The sequence below is a fragment of the Canis lupus genome, chromosome 1 (assembly GCF_003254725.2).
Source record: "Canis lupus dingo isolate Sandy chromosome 1, ASM325472v2, whole genome shotgun sequence".
Lineage (NCBI taxonomy): Eukaryota > Metazoa > Chordata > Mammalia > Carnivora > Canidae > Canis > Canis lupus.
The window spans coordinates 112,333,040-112,352,407 of record NC_064243.1 but is presented as its reverse complement, the minus strand read 5'-3'; the positions used below and the strand labels follow the sequence as shown (position 1 = coordinate 112,352,407).

The 19,368-nt window shown below is 50.4% G+C and overlaps 1 protein-coding gene and 1 long non-coding RNA gene across 17 annotated transcripts in view; one reads left to right on the top strand and one right to left on the bottom strand.

Annotated features, from left to right (window-relative positions):
* Window positions 1-8: 8 nt before the first annotated feature.
* Window positions 9-6,179, top strand: LOC112645398 (uncharacterized). The gene is made up of 3 exons (XR_003127066.3): window positions 9-1,931; window positions 2,554-2,675; window positions 5,662-6,179. It is a non-coding gene; the product is annotated as an uncharacterized LOC112645398 (long non-coding RNA).
* A 468-nt stretch (window positions 6,180-6,647) lies between these two features.
* POU2F2 (POU class 2 homeobox 2) overlaps window positions 6,648-19,368 on the bottom strand; it is a 91,541-nt gene continuing 78,820 nt past the window's right edge. For 8 of the 16 annotated variants that reach the window (XM_025424838.3, XM_049094686.1, XM_049094648.1 and 5 more), the window contains 10 exons: window positions 13,877-13,982; window positions 13,698-13,789; window positions 12,124-12,285; window positions 11,816-11,957; window positions 11,579-11,727; window positions 11,318-11,494; window positions 9,954-10,020; window positions 8,526-8,727; window positions 8,320-8,393; window positions 6,648-8,065 (listed from right to left, as the gene is read on the bottom strand). In XM_025424838.3, the coding sequence (XP_025280623.1) occupies window positions 7,734-8,065; window positions 8,320-8,393; window positions 8,526-8,727; window positions 9,954-10,020; window positions 11,318-11,494; window positions 11,579-11,727; window positions 11,816-11,957; window positions 12,124-12,285; window positions 13,698-13,789; window positions 13,877-13,982 (1,503 nt within the window). In that variant the 3' untranslated portion in view covers window positions 6,648-7,733. The remainder of the gene's footprint in view (window positions 8,066-8,319; window positions 8,394-8,525; window positions 8,728-9,953; window positions 10,021-11,317; window positions 11,495-11,578; window positions 11,728-11,815; window positions 11,958-12,123; window positions 12,286-13,697; window positions 13,790-13,876; window positions 13,983-19,368) is intronic. The other 8 variants (XM_049094655.1, XM_025424840.3, XM_025424843.3 and 5 more) reach the window with 3 other exon arrangements.

Genomic DNA, 19,368 nt, shown 5'->3' with positions numbered 1-19,368 from the left:
TTATTTTTTTTTTTTAAGATTTTATTTATTCATGAGAGACCCAGAGAGAGAGAGAGAAGCAGAGATACAGGCAGAGGGAGAGGCAGGCTCCACACAGGGAGCCCAACGTGGGACTTGATCCCAGGTCTCCAGAATCAGGCCCTGGACTGAAGGTGGCGCTAAACCGCTGAACCACCAGGGCTGCCCTGCATTTTATTTTCTTTAAAGATTGTATTTATTCATGAGAGACACACACAGAGAGAGAGAGAGAGAGGCAGAGACCGGCAGAGGGAGAAGCAGGCTCCATGCAGGGAGCCCAATGCGGGACTCAGTCCTGGGACTCCAGGATCACGCTCTGGGCCAAAGGCAGGCTCTAAACCGCTGAGCCACCAAGGGATCCCATAAAATCTGCATTTTATTTATTTTTTAAATATATAATTTTTAAATTTTTTTAAAATTTATTTATGATAGTCACAGAGAGAAAGGCAGAGACACAGGCAGAGGGAGGAGCAGGCTCCATGCACCAGGAGCCCGACGTGGGATTAGATCCCGGGTCTCCAGGATCGCGCCCTGGGCCAAAGGCAGGCGCCAAACCGCTGTGCCACCCAGGGATCCCCAAAATCTGCATTTTAAACACCAATTCTGGGCAGCCTGGGTGGCTCAGCGGTTTAGCGCCGCCTTCAGCTCAGGTCGTGGTCCTGGGATCGAGTCCCGCATCGGGCTCCCCGCACAGAGCCTGCTTCTCCCTCTGCCTGTGTTTCTGCTTCTCTCTCTCTCTGCCTCTCATGAATAAATAAAATCTTAAAAAAAAAAAAAGAAATTCTGGGGTGCCTGGCTGGCTCAGTCAGTAGAGCGTGTGGCTATTGATCTCGATGTTGTGAGTTCAAGCCCCACATTGGGTGTAGAGGTTACTTAAAAGTAAAATCTTTAAAAATGAATAAATAGGATACCTGGGTGACTCAGCCGATTAAGTATCCCACTTTTGGGGTCAGGTCATGATCTCAGGGTCATGAGATGGAGCCCACCTTTGGGCTCCAGGCTGGGTATGGAACCTGCTTAAGATTCTCTCCCTCTCCTGCTTCTCCCTCCACCCCAAATAAATAAGCACACCAGTTCTGATGCAAATAATCTGCTGACCCCTCTAAGAAGAGCCTTGCATTGCCTATTTTTAGTTGGATATGGAAGCTACATAAGCAGGAATGTCAAGGGAACACAAAAGTGGTCCTCTATTGCCCACTATGCTCTTGACAAGAGGAGGCCCAAATGTGACTCTCTTTTTTTTTTTTTTAATAATTTTTTTAAAAGATTTATTTATTTATTCAGAGAGAGCGAAAGAGAGGCAGAGACACAGGCAGAGAGAGAAGCAGGCTCCATGCAGGGAGCCCGACGTGGGACTCGATCCCGGGTCTCCAGGATCACACCCCGGGCTGCAGGCGGCGCTAAACCGCTGCGCCACAGAGGCTGCCCCCAAATGTGACTCTCTGAGGGAGGGCATGTGGAGCAGTTGGGCACATTCACGGGACTGTAAGTGGATACCTTGTTCAGTTCCAGAGTGTTCTCAGGTGTGCTGCCTGTGCAAGTCACAAGAAGACCTGGGTAACAAGGAACTCAGGTCTGAAGGATTCTGACTGGACCACCCTACCTGAGGGGGCTGGTCCAAATGACCTTCCTCTATACCAACATCCCACATCCCCACGCATACTGACCTGTCTTGAGAATTGGGGAGGTGCCTTTTTTCAACCTTGCCAAAACGATGCAGTGTGAATGCTTTTTTATCTAAGTGATCCAGCTCCTATTCTTTTCCTTTCTCCTATCTCCCCCATCCCTTCCTACTGAATTTTCAGAATTCCAGCATCTATGTGCCAAGCATTCATCAGAGGGATGGAACAGCAGCAAGGAGACTTGATGCCAGTGAGGAAACCAGTTGTTGACACCATTTCTGATCTCCAGTGGTGAGGGTTTGGGGATCAGCCCTGTGAGGCCACTGTTTGTGCCAAATGTGACATAGGCTGGACACACAAATTTGAGTGAATGAGAGTTAATATCACTCTGAAAAAGAGTGTACCTTATACTACCAGACAACTTCAAAGTCAACTATTTGTCAAGGGTCTGGTTATAGTTCCTCTGGGAATGGAAGTGGGGAAGGACTCACTGGCTTTCCGGTTTCCCCATAGCTCTCATTTATTGAAGACCATGTGCTAGGGGTGTCCTAAGCACTTACCCGTCATCTCCTTTAATCCTTGCGCCCCATAGGGTAGGTACTGTCTCTATGTTACAGGCAAGGACATTGGAGGTCAGATATCAAAAGTCCCATAGCTTTAAAATGGCAGAACTGAGACGTGAATTCAGAAATTTGAATTCATCCTAAATTCCGAGTCTCGGTTCTGATCGGTGAAAACATGGCTCAGGCAGGCCCCACTTCTGAACACTTACTGTTTGATGAGAAGCAGAGCCTCCCCTCCACAGCACACACGTACCCACCGCCCTTACCAGAACAGAGAGGAGACCACAGGAGAGCAGGGCAGCATTTCTCTCTGTACAGTTTTTACTTTTTTATTTTTTGATGTTGTTCAGATGAATGACACACTCAAGTTACAAAAATGGGGCCTTAAAAGAAGCACATTGTACAATGAACAAGCAGATTGGAGTTAAGAACACTGAAACGCTAACCCGCTACCACGAGAAGAGACAGGGAGGTGGGTACAGGATGGGAAGGGAGGGGCTACCAACACAGGGGTTCAGACAGAACTGAAAGTGGGGCTCACTTGCTGAGAACGGACCAAAGGCAGGTCTCCTCCGGGCCCACTCAATTTCCGGAAGCCACTTCATGGTCTTCCTTGCCCGCTACTTGCCACCTCTTCCCCTCCCCATCCCAACCTAGTCATCTGAATGAGCAGGTGAGAGACACCCACTCCAGAAAGGGCCGAGCCACTCAGATCTTTACCAGATGGGTAGTCACCTTGCCTCAGTGCAGGCTTGGATTTGGGAGGTGCTGGTGGCAGCAGTGGGATAAGAAGCCAGAAAGGAGCTAGCAGAGAGGCCCCTGCTTTTCCCCCAAAGACTCCTTGCCCCTTCCCCACCCCACAGTGATCCAAAGGCCCTCTCTACCTGCGGAGAGAGGCCCTCAGTCACCCTGCAATTATGCAAATAAATTAATACTGAGCCCCTGGGCTTGGAGGACAGGCTGGGGGAGGGGCAGCAGGGATTGAGGAAAGGAAAGGGAGGCAGAAGGGGGAGGGGTCACAGACATAGTAAATAGTTGTCTCCGTCCCAGCAACACTTCTCTCTAGATTTTTTTCTCTCCTTTTTGTGTTTGTTTAACAAGGAGCTAACATTTCAAGGACAAATACTTAAAAATATACATAATTTTTTTCTTCTTTTTCGCCTTTGTCATCGTCATCTTGCTTTGGAGACTGCTGAGGTCAAAGTTCAAACCGCACGCAGGAACTGCGGCTTGGAGTTTTTGTGTATTTTTTTTTTAATTTTTATTTTTTAATTTTTTTCACTTTTTTTTCCAACGTATAAAAAGGTAGCGGAGTTGTCTGTGGGTTTTTTTTTTTTTTTAAATGGTTAAATCTTTGGTTTGTTTCTTTTTTCTCTTGGAGGCCTTTATCTCTCGCACTTGCCTTTCCCACTCGGAGGCCAGTGGGGGCCCGCGTGTCTCAGTCTTGCTCAGACGGTCTCACTCTCTCTCTCTCACTCAGTTCCCCCTACCCTGGGCTAAAGGGAGAGAGAGGCACCCTGGGATTTGGGTGGGCAAGGAAATTAGTTGGGTCAAGAGGTCATCACCCTTACCCTGTCCACCCAGGGTGTGGGGCTTGGAGACCCTCTCTTGGCCTTCCCCAGGGAGGAGATATGCAGGGGGGAACTAATACCCTTCCTCCCTCCTGTCCTGATCTTATTAGCCCTAACTCCTCCAGGGCTTGGGTTCCCCATCTCCACCCACCCCTACTGATACCCCCCAGCCCCTCCTTCCCACTTCCAGCCCCCACCCTCCCAGAAGAGAACAGAGAGGTGTTTTCCTTACTGGCATTTTTTTTTTTTTTTTTGGCACAAAAGGCCCACCATTAGGGCAGACCCATTCATTCTCTGTCCCTCCCTCAAGTAGGAGGTCAGGGTCAGGGAGAAGAGAAATTCAGAAGGCTCCCCCTTTCTCCAATGCACTCATCTTCCTCTCTTCCTAGACCAGGCCGCTGCCCCCCCCCACCTCAGACATCTCACCTAGCCCAGAGCCTGGCTTGGGGTCTCCCTCCCCATCCCCCACATAAAGTCCCCTAGCCCCCCCCCAACTCTCTCTCTCACACACAGACACACGGACACAGGCTCTGTACAGACCACAAAATAAAAACGATGAGATAGTTTTGTTTCCCGGAGTCGAGACAGGGGGTACTGGAGTGGAAGGGGCAGAGCGGGGTGGGGGGCATGGATTCCCCCATCACCTCCCCAACCCTGGCTCCCTCCAGCCCCCCAGCCCCTTGCCCTGGCTGGCCCCCAGCCAACGATATTTGGTTTCCTTTTTTTTAACATTAAAGTTCTATGAGGTATTTGGTGCCTTATCTCGAGTCCTCGGGGGAGGGGGGCCCAGGGGAGAGACCTGGGGCACACTGCCCCTCCCTCCCTCCCACCCCCTTCCCAATATTTGGTTTCACAGCTGTAGTTAAAGCTTGGGATTTGGTTATTTTTCCCCTCCCAGGAAATTTTTTTTCTTGTTTTCTTTTCCCAGTTATGGGGGTCAGATGGGGAGGGTCCCCCTCACCCTCCAGGCTGCACGGGGGGGGGGGGGGGGTCCCTCCACCAGTGTCAGGGCATCGGCCCCATCCCTGCCCCTGCTTCCTCTGCTCCTCTCTGCCCTGCTCCCCCAACACCAGGGGTGCGGGAGAGGTCCCCAGTGGCAGGACTTGATGGGGAGGAAGCAGGACGAAGTGGGTGGTGGTGAGTCCTGGATTTTCTTTCCTTTTTCTTTTTTTTTTTTCCTTTTTTTTTTTTTTTTTGTGTTTTTTTTTTTGTGTTTTTTTTTTTTTACTTTTTTTGTTTTTTTTTTGTTTTGTTTTTTTGTAGTTTTTTTGTTGTGTTTTGTTTTTTGGTCTAGAATCATAGTTTTTAGTCATCTCCACCATGCCTTCCATGCTGCCTGTCTTCTCGGAGGGGTTTTGGTCGTAATTCCTTTCACTTTGCTCTGCTCAAAAGTCCTTCCTATCTGTTCAGGAGCCCTTGGCCCCCTCGCCACCCTTGGGCTGGGGCCCAGGCTCTCTTGCCAATCCCATCTCTTCGGAAATAAAAATGGACAAACTCAGAGGTAGGGTAAGGGCAGGGAGTAGGTTCAGCGGAGATGCTTACATTCTGGCGAGGATGGGTCGACGGCAGGCCAGGCCCCATTGGTGCCAGGATGGGAGAGGCAGCTACTCCACCACTGCCCAGACAAGGCACCCCGAGACCCCCAAAACAACCGAGTCTCTGCTGTCTCCATGGCCCAGCCCAACAGTTTCATTTCCCCGGGTGGGAGAAGGGAGACAAGAAAGAAAGAGAGAACGCTGAGACCTTGGGGCCCAGGGTGGGCGGCTGCCTCTCCTCGGAGTGTCCAGCCGATTCCCAGGCTCCCAGGGGGGGCTTCCAGGGGGGCTCCCGGCTGCTCCGCCCAGCAGGGGTCAGGCCTCTGATTTCAATGGCTCTCGTCCTTCACAGCAACACTTTGGTTTGAGGAGAGACACAGAAAGACTGGAGACTGAGAGAGGTGAGAGAAGAGCCAAGAAGAGGGAGAGGCAGAAGCAGAGAGAGAACAGACTGGAAAGAACAGAAAAAGAAATGAGAGGAATCAAACCACCCGAAAGTTTGTTCGTTTTCCTTCGTCCATTCTTTTTGCTTTCTTATTCCTTTTTTTCCTGTTTTGTTTTGTTTTTGTTTTAAAGCTTTTTCAGTGGATTGGGGGGCAGGGAGCAGGGGGCTCTTCACCCCTGTCCCTGACCCCCTCTCTCAGCCCTGCCCACCCGCTTCCATCCGCCCTGGCTGAGGGACAGGCCCTGCCCCAGCCTCCCCCTCCGGCTTTCCCGAAGACGACGTCCATGAGGTATTTGTGAAGAGAAAGAAGCGTCTGTCCTTCCATCCGCCTTGAGGACCAAGGGCCTGGACCACTGGCGCAGGGGCTTGGCTCCACCTCGCGGCTCCTTCTTATTCTTGAAGAGTCCTCGTCTTCTTTCCCTTAAATATATATATATCTATAAATTCTTTTTTTCTAGTTTTAATTTATTGTTTGGTTTTTTGTTTTTGTTTTTTTGTGGTTTTTTTTGGTTCAAAACTTTGTTGGCCTCCACAATAGCAGGAGGGCAAAGTGGCTCCCGGCGGCGTCTCTCCTCTGTCTGTTGAGACGTGTCCAGGGCTGGGCAAACACGGGGTCCAGCCAAGACTCAAGGGAGGTCTCGTGGGAGTGGTGGCCACCACAGTGCCCTCTCGGATGGGGACCACAGGTCATGGCACTGTCCCCGCCACATGGACCCTGATGGGGATATCACCTCGAGGAACCCCACCACTGGGGTGCGTGCGTGTGTACATGTGTGTGGGGTGGGGAGGGGGAAGAGGCATCTGCCAGTATCAGGGGCACAGGGTGGGAAGAGTGAGGTGAGTTCTCTTTTTGGTTTCTGGTCAATGTCAAAGAACGTGAAAGATCCCACGGATAGGCACTGGAATATGAATTTTTTTTTCAGGGAAACTGACAGACGAGAATGGGAAAAAAGACAACTTGAATGCCCTCACCTCATCCCTCTTGCCCGAAGCTTCCACCTTCCCGTGGGCTGGGGAAGGGAGTGGATTCCAGAGCAGAAGAGGGTGACGGGTTGAGGGGGGAACGAACGTGTGAGAGCTAGAACTTTTCAAAACGGCCTAGCCCACCCTTCAGAGGGAAAAGGGGGAGGTACAAGGGGTGAAAAGTCATCCCAGGCCTGCCCCTGCACTCTCCCCTGGCTGGGGGAGGGAGGAGGTTAAAGCGAGACCCCCCTGCCCAAGTAGGGAGAGCTGGGGGCCAAGGGAGAGGGGGACACATGGTAGGGACACATTCTGTTGAGCGCAACGCTAAAAATTCTGTACATCCTTTGGATGAAGCTACTGAATATTTGGTGTAAGGTTGTTCACGCCCCTTCTCTTTCAACTTCTGGAAAAGAACATTTGGCGGGTGGTTCTGAGCCCACCCCGTTGGCCCCAGGCTGCTGTGCCCTGTCTTTGCTGGCCCAGGGCTAGGGGCTGGGGCTGGAGGCTGGCACATTCTCTTGCCTTCTCTGGCCCCCACTGGGGGAGACCAGGTTGGGGGTTGGCCCCCAGCTAGGGGCTCGGCGAGAGGTCCGCCCTGCCGAGGCTTCTCTGCCCCTGGCTGGGGTTCTTATTTGGTGTCATAGCGGTGAGGGTGAGCACACTGAGGTCTGGCTCGCAACTGGTTTTTGGTTTGGTTTTGTGGGGGATTTTTTTTGATTTTGGTTTTTGTTTTTCACCTCTGGTTCCTTTGGGGCAGCTGGTTTCTGTTGTGATTATTTTTGGTTTCTTTTTGTTGGTTGTTTTCTTTCATTTTCTTTCTTTCTCTCTTTTTTGTTTGTTTGGTTTTTTTTTTTTTTTTTGGTTAGTTGGGTTTGTTTTGTTTTTTTGGTCTTTCCTTCCTTGTCACTCCGGCTCCAAGGACCCTCTGCGCCACCACTGCTGGCCTCCTCGCCCTCTTCCCAGGCGGGGGACTGAGGTGGGGGTCAGAGGAGTAGGAGGGGAGGCAAGGCGGGCCCTCACTCAGGCTTAGACCCTGCCTCGGGCCCCCCGGAGCCTCCAGGGGTCTGTGCTGCCGCCTCACTGCAAGTGGAGGACGAGGACGAGGACGACGAGGAGGACGAGGAGAGGCCCGGAGACTTGCTGGAGATGGAGGCCGCCACGGCCGCAGCGGCTGCGGAGACCAGGCCCACGCCAGGTGGGGCACTGAGCAGGGGCAGCCCAGCGTGGTTCAAGAAGAGTGGCGAGGTCACCAGGCCAGGGCTCCCTGGGGCCGCGCCGGCCGCCCCCAGCACCAGGTTCCCGCTGCCGTCAAGGCTGGTAAGGGGCAGGGTTCCACCAGAGGCCAGGGCTGGTGGGGAGAGAGAGAGGCTGGGCTGGGGGCACCTTCCAGCATCCTGCCCGCAGTGCCCCCTGTCTTCCCATCTGTCCCACTGACCCCCATCAGCAGCCCTCACACCTTCCCCACAGGTGAGATGGGTATGAAGAGGCGAGCAATGCAGTGAGCGGGGGGCAGGATGGCATGGCTGGAGCAGCAATGAGGGGGGCTCGAGGCCCCAGGGGGCCAGGCTGGTGGCGATGGGAGTGACATGAGGCAGCACGCACCTTGGATAGTGGCCAAAGGGTTGTTGCTCATGAGGGCTGGACTCAGCCCGGAGCTCAACCCCACCATTGTGCTTCTGCAAGAGGCAAAGCAGAGGCGTTAGCAGGGGACCCGCTGGCAGCAGAACTGGGGCACAGCTCCCACCCAGGAAGCAGCAGCGACCTTGCTTCTCTCCCCACAGCCTCCCTAACTGCAGGTGTCCACTTACCCCGTGCTGGGGTTCAGGCCCGACAAGCCGATGGCCGAGTGGCTGCCTTGAGGGCTGGGATTTGTGCTGTTGGTGGTGGCCGGGGGTGGGGGAGTGACAGAGGGGATGGAATTGAGGGGGGGCGCGGCCCCGCCCCCGCCCCCACCCCCTCCGGCTGTCCGGCTGGGATGGAGTGTCCCCACAGCTGAGGATAAGGTAGTAACTGCCAGAGAGAGATAGAAAGAGACTTCAGCTTTCACTTGTCCTCCACCGAGGAACCCGGTGTCGGTGTGAACTGGGCTCACCTTCCCCCCCAGCTTGCGCCCTGCAGCATCTTCTCTGGAGGAACAGACTTAGGCCTCCCACCCACTCTTCCCACAGCCTCGGTGACAGAGATCACGATAATCGCAGTAAGAGCAGTTGCCACTCACTGAGCCATGCCCTGTGCCCGAGTGCCCGGGTGCGCTCACACACAGCACGAACCTTGCCCTGAACCCCTGCTCCGGGCGCCCAGAAGACTATGCCCCATGGCTCCCTCTAGGAGCCAGGCAGGGGGTTGCGGCTGTGCCCACCGAGGTGACAGGGCTCAGAGCCCACACTTGGGCCAGACAGCCAGGGCAGCAATTTCCTGGCTGTTCAGTCCCATCTGTGCCCTTGGGCAAGTGCCTTCACCTCTCTGGTCTTCAGTTCCCTAATCTGGAAAAAAGGTATAATAATAGAACCTATTTCATAAAGTGGTTGTGAGGATAAAATGAGTCATCAATATTCTCATTTCAAATGAGTTTAGATAGTGCCAGGCACACCCTTATTACTTTATAAACTTCCACTTAATAACTCTTAATATGAGAAAAATCAATATGATGTTTGTTTTCTATTCTTTTTTGTTTGTTTGTTTATTTATTTAAGTTATCTCTATACCCTATGTAGGGCTCGAACTCACAACCCCAAAATCAGGAGCTGCATAGTCCACCAACTGAGCCAGCCAGACTCCAGTTTTCTATTATTCTTGTATATGGTGTTAAACATGCCTGTGCCAGGAAGGGAGTAAAGGGGGTTTGGTCTGGTGTACACAGACATACACACTCTTGTATGTATATATTCCTGTATATAGCTTTTCTGTGTATTACACGTTCACAAAGATTTTATAAAAACTGAGGCTCAGAGAGGTAAAGTCACTTCTAGAGTTCACAGTTTATAAAAGCCAGGAACAGAACCTGAGTACATCAATGTTTAGCAAGCCCATGTTTTTCTCATATGAAATCATAAAGCAGATGAGAGCCGAGCTGCTCTGGCAGGAAGGGATGAGGCTGCCCTTTCCCCTCTGTGACCCCTGCCTCCCTCATCCCCAGGCTCAGCCTTGAGGCCCACGGATGCCCTGAGCTACTAGAGAACCTCGGACCTGTACTGTGTCCTCCCAACACCCCCTCACAGGCTCCTGCCCTCCCTGACCTGTTGTGCTCAGACTGCTGGAAGCTTGGGACAATGGCAAGGTCCCGGCACCCCCTTGGGGTGTGACCTGGGGAAAGAGAAAAGAAGGCATGGTGAGGCCATTTCCCAGCACCCCCCATGACACTCCCTGTGGGTAAGAGCCCCAGTCATCTGCCCCAAGGCTGGGGGGAGAGGGGCTTTGGGCACAATGCAATGCTTGTATTATGCTATGGTTCTTTCCATCATATCTATCTTGACATTTACCCAAAGTGATTTCAAGCCACAGGTGGGAAGAAATAACTCCCAGTTGACAGTGTTCCCCTACCTTTCTTCTGACACCATCCATTGCAGGTCTAAAGTGTGCATAAGCGCGCGCGTGTGTGTGTGTGTGTGTGTGTGTGTTTGCACGGGGGTGGGGATGAGGGTGGGGAATGGGTGTTATGATGATAAGGGATATCTCTGCATCAGAGTGTTGGGAGGTCATATTGCTTGACTTTCTGGGACCACCCCCACCAGCCTCCTTGGCCTCCCTGCCTCCAGTCCCATCCTTCCATCAGCTCCAGAAGCCTCATTTAATGGAACCCTGTCCCTCCCCAGCTCAAAACTCCTCCTTAGCTCCTCACCGCCCATGGTTCACGTTCAAGCTCCTCAGCATGTTACTTGAGAATCTGGCCCCTGCCCACCCCCTATACATATGTATTCCTACTCCACCCACATTAAAATGCACTGGAGTTCCTCAGTTTGGTCTCAGCACACTCGGGCTTCTAGACCATTGCACACAGCAGTCCCTTTGTCCATGCTTCAAGTGGCTGGCTACCTCTCCCTCATCCTTTATGACTCAGTTCAGATGGTCTCTTCTTCCTCCATACCAGGGGTGGGGGTGGGGGGCTCCCCTCTCCAGTGTCACAGCCTTTTGCACGAGAGATTCAATAAAGGGGTGTCCCAGTGTGTCTGATCCCGAGTGGGCTTGTGTCCAGCTGTGAACCTGAATGTACAACCAGGGACGTAATGCTGTCCCTGCCTGCATCTGTGTGTGTGGCTGTGAACCTTGTGTGTGTCGGGGCGGGGACAGTACCTCCATCTCCTACCTGGGATCCATCCCTGTGTGGCCCTGCCCTGTGACAACTATTTTTGGCTCTGTTGGTGTGTCTCTGTGTGTGCTTGAATCCCCCACATAAGACTACAGTACCCTGGAAACTGTGTCCTTGTGTGACTGTGCTCCACCCATATGACAGCCTGATCCCAACGGTGAGTCTCCCTGCCTCTGTGCTAGGCACTGTGAACAACCCAGTAGGCTGTGCTTCTTCATAGACATGGCTGCCTAGGGGCATGGTGTTGCCATAGCTTTATGCCCCACCCCCACCCCTCAGAGGGGTTCCTGGTACCAGATGGGGGCTGTAGCTCGCCGGTTTCCCCGGGCTGGGCAACATGGGGGCTGCGCTGCACGGGTTGATGCGTTTTTCCTTCTGGCGCCGGTTGCAGAACCAGACGCGGATCACTTCCTTCTCCATGTGCAGCTGCTCTGCGATCAGCAGGATCTCCTCTGAGGTAGGCTTCTGGTTCTGTGGGCAGAGGGGTGGTGAACCCCAGGTCCACACTAACACACCCCCCTCCCATCAGGGCTGCCCAGGAAGCCACGGCCTCACCGCTAGAAAACTCTTCTCTAAGGCGAAGCGGACGTTTGTCTCGATGCTGGTCCTCTTCTTGCGTCTCCGGCCGGGGAGTCCGTCGAAGCCCAGGCTGGGGCTGCTCAGCTGGTTGGGGCTGGGCAAGCTTGAGTCCACAGACATAGTCTCTGTGCCCAGGAGGAGACGGGGGCATGAGAGGGCGCCTCCCAGGCCCACCACCCACCTCCCGCCGTGGGAGCCCCAGGCCAGTCTCACCTGCGTCGTTGAGCCACTTCTCCAGGAGGGGCTTGAGTTTGCACATGTTCTTGAAGCTCAGGTTGAGGGCCTCGAAACGGGAGATGGTCGTCTGGCTAAAGTCGTTGCCATAGAGCTTGCCCATGGCCAGGCCCACGTCACCCTGGTCCAGTGGGGTGGGAATGGGGTCAGCGGTCAGGCCCTGCCTTTTGGTGCCGGGCTCACCCAGGTGCACGGGCTAGCCACACCCCTGGCCCTGCCCAACCCCACCATCTGGCTAGGCCAGGTCACCCTCATGCCCAGGCCCGTGCTGCTGGGTGGCCCCAGACCTGTGTGAAGCCCAGCTTGATGCGGCGTTGCTTGAAGGTGCGGGCGAACTGCTCCAGCTCCTCCAGGTCACTGGGCTCCTCGGGGTGGGATGGTGGCTCCAAGCATTTGGGGGGCTGCGGGTGCGAGAGGTGCGGGTCGGGCAGCGTGGGGCGGGTCACGGCCTGGTAGGGTGGGCAGGGGGGGTGGGATGCAGGACCGAGCACCAGGATGGGGCTCAGCGATGGCTACGCACTCCTCCTTCCCCTTCCCTCCCAGCGGTCCCGCGTCTTCCTGCAGGCTCTTCTGTACCTGTCTCCAGGAGGCTGATGCGCACTCACTGACCCGAACTCTCTCTCTGCACATTCCCTCCCAGCCTGCAAACTCCCAGAAGGAGCAGCCAGCTCCATTCAACCAAGGACTTTTTTCCCTGGAGGTGGGGGCCATGGTTTTATCGTTCTCTCAGTCAGGGAATCAAAGACTGGCTCTGCTACCGAATTGCTGGGAAACTTAGACAAATTTCTTAATCTCCCTGGGCCTCCGTTTCCCCCTCCCTGCAGAATGGAAGGAGTCATGGCTGCTCTGCCCATCCCATGGCGTTGATGGGAGAATCTGTTGAAAGGTTGCAAATAAAGTGAAAATATTTTTTAAAGTAGATGGGGAGGGTGACTGGGGGATTTACAAAGAATGAACCACTCTCTCTAGAATGCTTCATTTCCCTAAAAATATCTGAAACAGGTGGTGAGTGCAGCCACGTTGGTCACACAAGTCCTTGATCCATTATCCAAATGCTAGGGCCAGATGTGTTTTGGAATTCAGAAATTTTGTAGATTTTAGAAAGCCTACATGGGGCATGTATAAATAACATGACTCCCCCCATCAGGGTCAAGACATTACCCCATAATTGAACATATTCACAGCTCTCAGAAAAGCACAAATATCACACAGAAGGGAGAAAGAAAAGTCATACTCCTTGCCTTAGGTCAAGACAAGTTTTGCAGCCAAATGACTTCTGGTTTCACATTACAAAAACAACTTGGTTTTCCAAGCATTTTGAATATCAGAATTCAGCTCAGACCCATATTAGTCTCTAAATTTTTTGGGTTTTCTGAAATAGTGCATCTATTTTTGAAAGGGCTGTTAAAAATAAGTGGGTAGGAGGGAATGTTGAAATCTGTAAAGAATCACGAAAGATTATTATTAAAATCTAGAACCCAGTCAGGAAACTGAAAGAAAGGCCAAGCCATAATTTATAGGTTTTTTGTGTGCTTATGCATGTGTGCATTTTTGGGGGGCAATGGGGGTCAGATCTAAATCTTTCTTCAGATTCTCAAAGGAGCCATGTGTCTGAAAGAGTTAAGAGCCACTGGCCTGCCTGACTCCCCTGGTTCTATAGAGAAAGAAGCTGAACCAGACAGGGAGAACAGCTTGTCCAAGGTCCTACAACAAATCTGTGGCAGAGCAGGGCTGGACCCCAGGTCTCCCCAACTCCTGTCCTGGCCTTTGTGGTCCTGAGGAAGGTCAAAGGGAGAGGAGACCCTTACCTTCCCACCCCCATTCACCCAGCCTGGCACACTCACTCTATGGACATTCTCACCTGTGTGGGCAGCCCGGCCCGGGGCTGGGAGGTCAGAAGAGCTCCCTGGGTTTGCTGAGGTAGCTGGAAGAGATTTGGCGTCGGTAGCAGGCCTGGAGAGACAAGAGGAATGCACCGGGTGAGGGGGGAGGAGAGTTTTGTGGAGGCATCATCAGGGAGGCCATGGGGGTGGGGCTTACCTGGCTGACTCTGCTGGGCCTGTGGCAGCAGGAACTGAGCAGGTGGCTGGAGGTGGTGACCCGGTACAAGCACCAGCTGCTGAAGCTGGAGGAGCTGCTGTATGTCCTGGCAGGGAGGAGGACGGACAGAAAGACAACCTGAGTCCTGGCCCAGCTCCTTCTGCATTGCTTGAGCCCTGAGGGGTTCCCCAGGGAGGGCAGTAAGGCATGGGGCGTGGTCTCTGAATTACGTCCAGAGCTAAGGGCGCCTAGGAGGCTTCTCCCAACCCTGGGGCTATCATAGCAACTATCTGGGCTGTCCCAGGAGAGCTCGCTCTTTATTTATCTTTCCTTTCTTGAAGAAATATTTGCCTTGTCTTAACATTCCCACAGAACAAATACTATCGTTTAAAAATGTAAATCAGACCAAGTCTTCCCTTCTTTTAAAACCCTCAAGGCAAATGATACCATGGCTGGAATTAGCTTTAAAATACTCTGGCACAGTAAATTTGTTCAACCACTTTGGAAAGCTCTTTGGCACTGTTATGGCTTGAATTGCATCCTCCTCTCAAAAGATATGTAGGAATCCTAACCCTTAGAACCCTAGAGTGTGGCCTTATTTGGATATAGGGTCTTTGCAGAAGATCAGGTTAAAATTAAGTCATTAGGATGGGTCCTAATCCAATAAGACCAGTGTCCATTTAGTAAGGGGGGATTTGGACACACAGACAAATGCGTACAGAAGGAAGGCACTACCTAAAGAGAAGATGGCCAACCCTGCCAACACATTGGCTTTGGACATGTAGCCTCCAGAACTGTGAAATAATAAATTTCTGTTAAGAGAGTCAGCTTGTGGGACGCCTGGGTGGCTCAGCAGTTGAGCGTCTGCCTTCAGCTCAGGTGTGATCCCGGAATTACGGATAGAGTCCCACATCAGGCTCCCTGCAGGGAGCCTGCTTCTCCCTCTGCCTGTGTCTCTGCCTCTCTCTGTCTGTCTCTCATGAATGAAAAAATAAAATAAATCTAAAAAAAAAAAAAAAAAAAGACAGCCAGTTTGTGGTTGGTTGTTACAGCAGCTCTAGAAAACATACACCTGCCTCATGACCCAGTGGTTCCACACCTGGGTATAAGCCACCATAAGTATGTGCATGTGTTCACCAAAAGACATGTACCAGAATGTTCACAGCAGAACCATTTGTAGTAAGCAAAACCTAAATAAAGCCCAAATACCCATCAAGAATTGAATGGGTAAGTGAATTGATTCACTAGAATGCTACAGCAATGAGAAGGGGCAGTCTACAATCAATCCATAATGACACAGAGCAAAATAAACTTCCCAAACATGATACATGGAAGAAGCTAGACACCACAGAGAACATCCTATATGGTTCAATTTGCATTTTGGGAGGTAGAGGCTAGAAGGCATCCCAGGGGCTTCTGGGGGGCTGGCCATATTTAGTTCTTTTTTTTTTTTTTTTTTTTAAATTCAGCATTCTTGCTTCTTTTTTATTTAATTTTTATTCATTTATGATAGTCACAGAGAGAGAGAGAGAGAGAGAGGCAGAGACACAGGCAGAGGGAGAAGCAGGCTCCATGCACCGGGAGCCTGATGTGGGATTCGATCCCGGGTCTCCAGGATCGCGCCCTGGGCCAAAGGCAGGCGCTAAACCGCTGCGCCACCCAGGGATCCCCTATATTTAGTTCTTGATCTGGGTACTAGTTACATGGGTATGCTCAGTTTGTGAATGTCATTGATCTGTATACTTATAATTTGTGCACTTTTCAGTATTTGTTATACTTCAATGAAAAGGTTTTTTTAAAAGATTTTATTTATTTATTCATAGAGACAGAGAGAGAGAGAGAGAGGCAGAGACACAGGCAGAGGGAGAAGCAGGCATCATACAGAGAGCCTGACGTGGGACTCCATCCAGGGTCTCCAGGATCACGCCCTGGGCTGCAGGCGGCGCTAAACCGCTGCGCCACTGGGGCTGCCCGAAAGATTTTTTTTTTTTTTTTTTTTTTAAGGGAAATGAGGCAGGGTAAGAAGGAGAAGAAAAAATAATCCAGCCTTTCCACCAAAAAAGTGAAACGTATACCCAGATGAAACAGGATTGACAAAAGGTTGATATCTATTGAGCTCTGTGAAGGCATGTGCAGTTCCTTATATCATACTCTCTACTTTTAGGTTTGAACATTTCCGAAAGAAAAAGCAAAACCCCCTACACACGCGTGCACACACACAAACACACACCACAAATACTCTAATGGTTTCTCATAGCCACAATAATACAATCAAAACACCCTCACCTGCTCACTAAGGTCCTTTATACCAAAACCTTCCTGATCTCAACTCCTACCTCAGGCCTTTGCACATGCTATTCCCTCTACCAGGCAGTTCTAGTTCTTATTATCCTGCCTAGGCCCTTGTCACTCGGGTCTTCACGTAAAATCCCCTCTTCAGGGGTGTCTGGGTGGCTCAGTCAGTTAAGTATCTGATGCACTCAGGTCATGATCTCAGGGTGGTGATTTCAGAGTCATGAGATTGAGCCCCACATCAGGCTCCATGTCCAGCTCCCTCTCCCTCTGCTCCTCCCTCTTGTGCTCACTCTCTCTAAAATAAATAAATAAATAAATAAATAAATAAATAAATAAATAAATCCTTAAAAAAAAGATTCTCTCTCCCTCTGCCTCCCCACCCAGATACACATGCTCTCTCTCTTAAAAAAAAGAATCACTTCTTCAGAGATGCCCTCATTGACCATCTAAAGCAGCCACCACCACCCCTCCCTTTGTTATCTCCATTTCACCTCTTCTGTAAGACTTATCACCATCTCAAGGTAGGTATCTCTCTTTCTGTTTACTCTTTCACAGTGCATCTCTGTCACTGATATGTCAGCTCCACGACAGTGTGATCTTGATGGTTTTGGTCATTATTATAATCTCAGCATCTAGAATAGCATCTGGTACCCAGTAAGTGCTCCACATATATTTGTTGATTGAGCCAATACTGATGCTTCATGATTTACTTAGCAACTTTTATGTACAATCGAAAGTTATGTTACTTGGAGTAACATTCTTTTTCCTTCCAAGAAATTGAGGGCAATGATACATGCCCCTCAATTCCTCCCAATGCTATCTTTATTCCAAAGACCAATTTAATGTCCCAGGAAATGAACAAGCTGAGGAAAAACATAAGCAACCTGACACAAAGGGTTCATTTCTTTAACATATAAAGAGTGATTACAAATCAATAAGAAAAAAAAACCTAACAATCCAATAGTAAGCTGGCCAGCATAGGTCTGGCAACTGCCCAGCAAAAGAAATACAAACAGCTCTGAATTAAAAAACATTCAGATTCATTCACAAAAAGATAAACACAGCTATAACTGCACTGAGATACTGTTTTTACCTAGCTGATCGGCAAAGATGACAGTAGTGCAGAACACCCTCTGTTGGGGCATATGGGGAAAACAGTCTTTTTTTTTTTAAGTTTTTTTTTTAAGATTTTATTTATTTATTCATAGAGACACAGAGAGAGAGAGAGAGAGAGAGAGAGAGAGGCAGAGACACAGGCAGAGGGAGAAGCAGGCTCCATGCTGGGAGCCCGACGTGGGACTCCATCCCAGGTCTCCAGGATCACGCCCTGGGCTGCAGGTGGCGCTAAACCGCTGCGCCACTGGGGCTGCCCTGGGGAAAACAGTCTTGCATGTCACTCACTGCTGAGAAGATAATTTGGCAATGTGTGTCAGAATTACAAAGGCATATACCCTTTGACTCAGCCATTTCACTTCTAGGAATTTATCTTAGAGATACATTCACACTTGTTGTGCAAAATGATCTTTCTGGAATGATATTCCTAGCAGTGTGGAGTGTTTTTAGCAAAAGTAGAAACAAGCTGGACGCACAGCAGTGGGGAATGGGTAAATGAATTAGGGTGGATCTTTATGATGGAATACTATACATTCACCAAAAAGAATGAGGACACTCTTTGTGTCCTGATATGGAACAATCTCTAAGATGTCCTGTTGAGTGGAGAGCTCAAGAGACAGAACAGTGGGTCTAATGTGCTGCTATTTGTGCTATTAAAAATATATATATATCTAGGGATGCCTGGGTGGCTCAGCAGTTGAGTGTCTGCCTTAAGCTCAGGATATGATCCTGGGGTTAGGGGATCGAGTCCTGCATTGGAATCCCTGCAGGAGTCTGCTTCTCCTTCTGCTTATGTCTCTGCCTCTCTCTGTGTGTCTCTCATCAATAAATAAATGAAATCTTTAAAAGATTAAAAATAAAAAAGTATGGGATCCCTGGGTGGCGCAGCAGTTTAGCGCCTGCCTTTGGCCCAGGGCATGATCCTGGAGACCCGGGATTGAATCCCACGTCGGGCTCCCAGTGCATGGAGCCTGCTTCTCCCTCTGCCTGTGTCTCTGCCTCTCTCTCTCTCTCTCTCTCTCTCTCTCTCTCTGTGTGTGTGTGTGTGTGTGTGTGACTACCATAAATAAATAAAAATTTAAAAAAATTAAAAAAATTAAAAAATAAAAAATAAAAATAAAATAAAAATAAAAAAGTATATCTAGGTATTTCCTGGGTTTGCATAGACTATACCTGGAAAGCTATACCAGAAACTAGCAACACTGTAAATCCTTCCATATCTCTTGAGTTTTGAACATTTACCTAGCCTAAATAAATAAAGATTCCCACCCCCACCTACCCAACTGAACAGTCACTTCTGCCCAACATCCCTGTTTTTCCAGCTATTTGTGTTTTGACTGCAAAGGCCTCTGCTTTCTCTCTGTGCCTCAGAAAGTGGACAGAGTACCCAGATGCTCCTGACCTCTCACTTCTTCACTCTAGCTGCTAACCATCTAAGAATGCAGCTTAAGGGATTTGAAGCCCCAACACTCTATCCTTCAAAACTGTGTCCATTCTGCCTTTTCTGAGACTCCTCCACCTGATAACTCACATAGAGGCGTCCCTTCCAGATGAGGCCTGGCCACAACATGAGCAAAGCTTAGAATTCAGCCCCCCACCCTTTATAACGGACTCTTCCAAGTCCCCATACCTAATTTTGATCCCATAATTTTTTCTTCTTTTTCTCTAAAAGGACCTGAAAATTGTATAAACATCAGGCCCCACAAAACTGAACCCATCCTGCTCTACACTGCATTTCTCGCAACGCAGTGCATTTGTTTATGTACAATTTTTCCTCTTGCTATACTGTAACTCTCGGGGGCAGAGGCCATGTCTTATTCTTGTATCCCTAACCCTCAACACAGTCTGGTCAGCCCCCATTAAATGCCCACTGACCTGAATCAAAGAATAAAGCCAGAAATAAAGTCTTATTACCAATGTTCTTCTGACTAGCTTGGTAATTAAAATATCTGTTAACCACTGTCTCTCCCTGGTGTGACTCTCAGTGAAAATCCCCCTTCCTCCCCAGAAGCCTAAAAGAGAGGTGTCTGCAGATTTCTGTCTGAATCAGCAGGGAGAGGAAAAGAGTGGGGGAAGTGCATCCC